This window comes from Octopus bimaculoides, chromosome 18, assembly GCF_001194135.2.
Source record: "Octopus bimaculoides isolate UCB-OBI-ISO-001 chromosome 18, ASM119413v2, whole genome shotgun sequence".
In the NCBI taxonomy this organism is placed as follows: Eukaryota; Metazoa; Mollusca; class Cephalopoda; order Octopoda; family Octopodidae; genus Octopus; species Octopus bimaculoides.
Window position 1 is genome coordinate 54935161 of NC_068998.1, and position 6494 is coordinate 54941654.

Here is a 6494-nt window from a genome sequence, read left to right on the forward strand (position 1 = left end):
TTTCGTGCGGGTGACACGTAAAAGCACCCACTACACTCTCTGAGTGGTTGGCGTTAGGAAGGGCATCCAGCTGTAGAAACTCTGCCAAATCAGACTGGAGCCTGGTGTTGCCATCCGGTTTCACCAGTCCTCAGTCAAATCGTCCAACCCATGCTAGCATGGAAAGCGGACGTTAAACGATGATGATGATATAAGGAGCTGGACGGTTTGACAGGACCCAATGAGGCACAAAACTGTATCAGGCCCCAATGATATCAACCTGGGATTTGTACCAAATGTATAACAGGGGGCAAATAGCAGCAATTTTGTATGGGTGAACCTGCTTCTGATGATTCTGTTTCTCCCCCCCACCATTGCATAATCTCCATACCAAAACAAACATACAGACAATGCGTCAATGCTCTCCTGTAGCTATGAATGAGTCTTTCAAATTACCTAAATAAAAAAAAAAATCAGTCAGATGGAACAAATGTAACTAAATAACAAGTTGATTGTTGGGAAGCTAATTAAAAATATTGTCACCAAATAGTATAAATATAATGTATTATAATTATCATAATTTTCTTTTCTAGCTTGTGTTCAAATAAATATCCTCATTAATGACCTTGCTATCCATTTGGCTACCAGACTAATACTCTAATCTAAATACACTTCAGCTGTTGACTTTTGTCCTAATTTCACTTATAATTAAGCATGTGTACAACTTAACTACAAATGATATATAGAACAAGAGATTCCAGTTGGCTATTGAATATTTTCTTTTTAGTTTTTTTCATTGAAAATGGTATTGAAACTAATTTATCGTTTGCATAAAAACCACACACACACAGCTGTCATAATTCAGTCTTGCAAAATCCATCTTATTAAACCTGTAAAATGAAAGCATATTACTGATGTGACCCCAAAAGCTTATCAACTTGTTAATGCTTCGTTCTATAAGAGGCGGAAGCCCTCTTAAATGGCATCAACACAACAACAGTCTGCGTAAAGTCTTATAGTTTCTAAGATTCACATGGTTTCCATAGAAGGATGTAAGGTACTCTACAGCACTGTCATCATTAGAGATTTCATAATCCTTGCTGGTTGTAGGTTCACTATTGAGGAATTAGTCTTTGCATGATGATTCTCAGAAAGAAAACTCTAGGATGGTTCCACATTGACCTCTAGATAATAGGCCGTTTGTCAACATGACAAATTCTGCTGGTTAAATAGCAAGTTGTTCCTATTCGGAGGTACCTATTTACAGGTTGAAGAGCTTGATCATTTTCAAGTGTCCTGGCTTTGAATGTAATACAGTGTTGAGGATAATATTTGGAACCCCATCCTCAGCTGCTGATCACTGCCCTGTCCACTTAGCCATCCATGCTCTCAAACCCTGTATTGATGGTGAGACTGAGGTCATCTGTAAATGTAGGATTTAAAAACTGAGTTTCTGCAGAAACAGTAACCAAGGTGTTTTAAAAATGTGGGGAAAAGTATTAAAAATGAGAGATATCTAAACAATTCAGCAATTATGAAATATTAATTCAATATTCAGTTCATTTTATGAACAAGATATCCATTTTCCTGAAGTCATATTAATTTCTGATTATTCAAAAACAATTTTCATTATTGATATCTTTATCATTTGACGTTTCTTTCCTAATATTTCTGTTTAACCGATTCTTCCACTCTGGTCTAAAAAATGAGTTTAGTGAACTAGATTTAGAAAGTAGCATTGTTTTGACCATACTACAAAAAAATGGTGATGCAATTTCAAAAAATAAGAGAAATGGAATTATAGTTTTCTTTGTCTGTTACATTGCTAATTATAGTGATAGGATCAGCACCACCACTGCTGCCACCACCACCACCATTCGTTATCAGTTGAATTATTTTGCCTAACATTGTTATTTTCCCACCTCACCCTATCACCATCACAACTACTAGGCTGCTGATAGCGATAACATTGATATAATAGGTTTAATGGAAACAGTAACAAAAACAGTAATAATATCGTCAATAACATGTCATTGATGTTATTATTGTTACTATTTCATGTTTTTTCAGCCATTTCCAACATGCATTCATTGAACAACTGAGTTTTTTGTTTCTACTTTTACAACTATAAATCAGGAAAGCAACAAAATCTTGTTATGAATCAGCAAAACAGAGGCGTTCTGAGTTCTGATCCCTGCTTTGAGGCACAAAACAGTAATTGTTAAGGTTTCACTGCAGACCTTAAACTTTGTTCTCGTGTCCCAACAATGCTCATTATTTGAAGTAATAGCAAAAAAGAAAGAAAAAAAAAGCAGCTGAAGTCTGGACTGTGAAGCAGTGAATTGGCAGTCATTGGACTGTGGCCATGCTGGAGCTCTACCTTTAACAGTTTAGTCAAATAGATTGACCCCCAGTTCTTGTTTTTTTTTAATTTTGGTAATTGTTCTGTTGATCTTTTATGCCAAACCAATAAAATGAGATGGAAACAAACCAACACCTGCTGTCAAGCAGTGAGCAAGACTAACAAAGACACACAGTTTCTGCTTACCAAACTCTCTCACTACAGAATAAGACACTCGCCCAAAGTGCCAAGCAGTGGCACTTAACCTAAAACCACATGGTTGCAAAGCAACTTGCTTAACCATACAACCATTAAATACAAAAAAGAAAAAAAAAATTTTAAACATGTTTAACTCCAATATTATTAATCTAATAAAAATGAATTTTCTCCATGACCTCTCCCATTGTTTTTGTTTCTTGCCTGCGTTTGAATATTCTGACATCCTATCCAGCTTTGTAATGGAACTTTCTATTTTAAGAAAAACAATTAGCTTAATGATTTTCTTTATCAAATTATTTTATCAAACATGCTATTATTATAAACACTTATTTTTGAAATTTGTCATTTAGAATAAAATTAAGTATGTGGTATTTAAAAAAAAGTTTTTAAAATCCTTTTGTAATATTGTTCATGAAAAAGAAATAACATTTTCAAAAATAGTTGAAGGAAAAATATTGTGTTTCTTGGTAGGCATCAAAATGGGAATAAATGTAAGTTTGTTGAGGTAAAGTCTTGAACAATATGTGAGCAATGTTGTTATTCCTTTAAAAGAAGATAACATAAAATATTGGACCATGAACACTTGTATCACTAAAAGAACGGTCCTTTGTAACATGTTGAGAGATTTTGACAACTGAAGAATTCAGCTGAAATAATTTTCAAAATTATTCAATTTTTTCAAATTCTGCAAAAGAAACTTTTAGCTATTTCATACTATTCCTCCCCCAATCATAATTTATTTTATGTTGAAAATTTGCCTCCAATGAGAATCTAATTCATAACAAGATATAAGGAATTACTTTTTAATAACGGAGGTTATGATACAGGGATGTACTGGAAAGACATATGAAGAACTCTAGCATCTCCCAAACACTTGGGGAGGAGAAGGCCCTATGGCACAAGGAATGGCATCAACCGTAGAAGCTCATAATTCCAGCCATTGAGGAAAAACAGAGAGAATATGAAAGAACACATAAGAGGCATCACTACTGCATTGCATCAAGTAGCTTCACCTGCAACAGGTGTCATTGCTGCTGCAGATGAAGAGCAAGCCTTATAGGCCACATGTGGGCCTGCCGGAGATGATTACTGAACAAGAATAGTTAATGTCAACTTAAAGGCTTAGGTCGTTTCTAGCTCCAACCAACAGTTTTGACTTTACATTGGTAATAATAATAATAGTAATAATAATGATGATGATGATGGTTGTGCAATAAGTTTTTGATTGATCTTTGACAACAGCAATATTTTCCTGATGTTTTGTTTTTCTGTTTGACAGTGGATGCGAAGTAAACATAGAACAAGTTGGGTCTTGTTGCACACTCATTGCAGAACAAATCTTCAACAGTCACCAACCAAATACAATTGATGAAAAGGTGGCTGCTCTTTTGTTCAGTGAGTATTGCTTTTTTAAATTTACATTATCAGTAGATTGTTTTAAAACGAAATTTGGTGACTTTGTTGATATATTTTTGAGACTTAGGAACACAAGACAACCCAGACTAGCAGGGGACAATGACATTCAGTAATGATGATGATGATGATGATAGTTTGGCTAAAAGTTGGTTTTCTAAAAATAATATTTTTTTATATATCATCCTCAATGACAGCTGCTGTCCTATTTATTGTTGAAACACTTTTAATGTTTTTTTCAGTCTCTATTAAATGGGATGCTGCACTTTTGTTCAGATTTGTTCTGCTTCACTTCTTTCACTTTTAATCTTACACAATCCTTTCATCGTTGTTGACTTTTTTCTTCTGTTTACTTTTATCCCTTTGGCACATATTCATTTTTTTTATGTACCTATTTTTCTCATTGTTTATAAAATAAGTACAACTTGTACAATGTTGAGTCAATTCACTACACTGTATCTCTTTTATGTAAAAATCATTTTTCTCAATAATATTGCATCTTGGGAAGTATATTAAAGATATATTTGTGCAATTGTTCATAATTAAATTTGTTTTCTTTTTTTGCCATTCTTTTTTCTTCTATAAGTTTAGTTGTTAAAATGCTTTTACAAGACTACATTCCCCAATGATTTCGTGCAAACAATCCTTTTTCCAGGAAAGGGTTATCTGCTTGAAAGCCGTATCTATTCACTTGCCCTTCCATCTCATTCCCTTCCTTTCTCTTTTACTATGGCTTTACTCTTTTGTTCTTGGTAAGTCTTTGTTACGTTAGGTGCTTCTCCTTCCTCTTTCTCATGGACACTGACTTTTATGTACCATACCTAATGTAGTGACAAAAATCAGTTGCTGACAATCAAATCATTTTATTCGGCTAGAATGCTCAACTTCATTATCATATCTCGGTAGTTACAATGTCTTATGAAGTTGGTAAGCAAGTGAAGACATTAAATCTTATGTCACACATCTAAACGTTTTCACAACTACAATTAGAATCTGCAGAAGCTAAGTCCTTTTGTTTAACAAAAATGCTATCAAGGGTATTTGTTGCAGTATTGTAGTTGATGCCATACAACTGAAGATAAACAGTTGGATACAGTTAATAAGTCTGTTGTTTTTGGTTCTTGTAAGTCAATTAGAAAACTTTGGAATGTACTTTTTCGGTGTGTTCTCTTTATGTTTGTACTACAAGTATTGTGGAAGTAATCTGGCTGAAGAATTTGTTCCATTGTTGTTGTATTTCGCTGGTGAAAGGCATGCCCTGGAACGCTATCTGGGTTGAGCTTGTGAAAATAATTAGTTTTGAGTTTTAGCCAAATAGACTTTTGTGACAAGGAATAGTGAAATAAACTCATTCTCAACAATTAAGATTTTCAACTAAAGGATTTGAAGTCCAAGTCTAACATGTCAGTATTTCATTGCAATAATGATTTTGTGACATCTCTATGAAACAATTTGTTTGATTCTTATGATAATAACGAATGTATTGTATGCAGTGTTCAGGTGCATTACAACTCATCAGAAAAAGTAGCCAAAGGTGCCTCTGAACAAATACATAGAATATATGCACAGTAAGTGAACAGTGGATTTGTCATTAAGAAACGAAAAAAATGTGGGGGTGCATCAGGTGTACTGTTGGTGAGTTTCATGAAGTTTTGAAGGATGCAGGTATTCCATCAGTTAACAGCTGATGAAGGTAGTTTATTCCATGCTTCAGCAATTTTGAGCATGGAAAAATGTCTCTGAAACTCATGGGTGTTGTGTTTGTCTTTGGATGTTGTAAGCATGTCCATGAGTGTCAGGCATAGAATTGCTCATCTCTGCACCATTCTTATTCATGTGTTCTTTCAAATTCCAGTAATTCAAATCACATATTGAGAGCATTCAACCAACCTCATTTGTATAGAAAACATGAAAGAGTTTGTTTACTTCTGATCACCAACAAAGGATTAAATTGACTTACCATTTGTGTATTTAATTCATTCAATGTCTTTTGGGATCATATATAAATACATAAATTTGTATGATTTTAATTTCGAAAGTATAATTTTAAAATTTGAAAAATGTTTAATCTATTTTATTCACTCCATATAATCAGAGCCTATTAATTGTGTGTAACTTTACAATTTTGACCATGAATTCTAGGTACCATTATTTTTGATACTATAAATATGAGTAAAGATGCTAAACGTGGAACTGCAAAAGATGAAGAAATATTGCAGCGCTTGGAAAATATTCTACCAAATTGCAATCGCTGTGATGTTTTTGAACAAATCAATATTGTTAGATATGATATAAGTGGTAAGTAATCGATATACCATTTACTATCCGAATGTGTGTTGTGTTATTATTATTATTATTCATTGTTATCGTTATTTTCCAAAGTGATGATCTGGCAGAATTGTTAACACGCCAGGCTGAATACATTTTGTCAATCCTTACATTCTGAGTTCAAATTCCACTGAAGTCAACTTTGCCTTTCATCCTTTCAGGATCAATGAAATAAGTACCAGTTATGCACTAGGATCAATATAATTGGCTAGCA

General features: G+C 33.7%; 1 protein-coding gene across 4 annotated transcripts in view; it reads left to right on the forward strand.

Annotated features, from left to right (window-relative positions):
• Positions 1 to 6494, forward strand: part of LOC106883074 (protein prune homolog 2) — a 120744-nt gene that overhangs the window by 30210 nt on the left and 84040 nt on the right. For all 4 annotated transcript variants that reach the window (XM_052974338.1, XM_052974340.1, XM_052974341.1 and 1 more), the window contains exons 5-6: positions 3819 to 3934; positions 6095 to 6250. In XM_052974338.1, coding sequence (XP_052830298.1) covers positions 3819 to 3934; positions 6095 to 6250 — 272 coding nt within the window. The remainder of the gene's footprint in view (positions 1 to 3818; positions 3935 to 6094; positions 6251 to 6494) is intronic.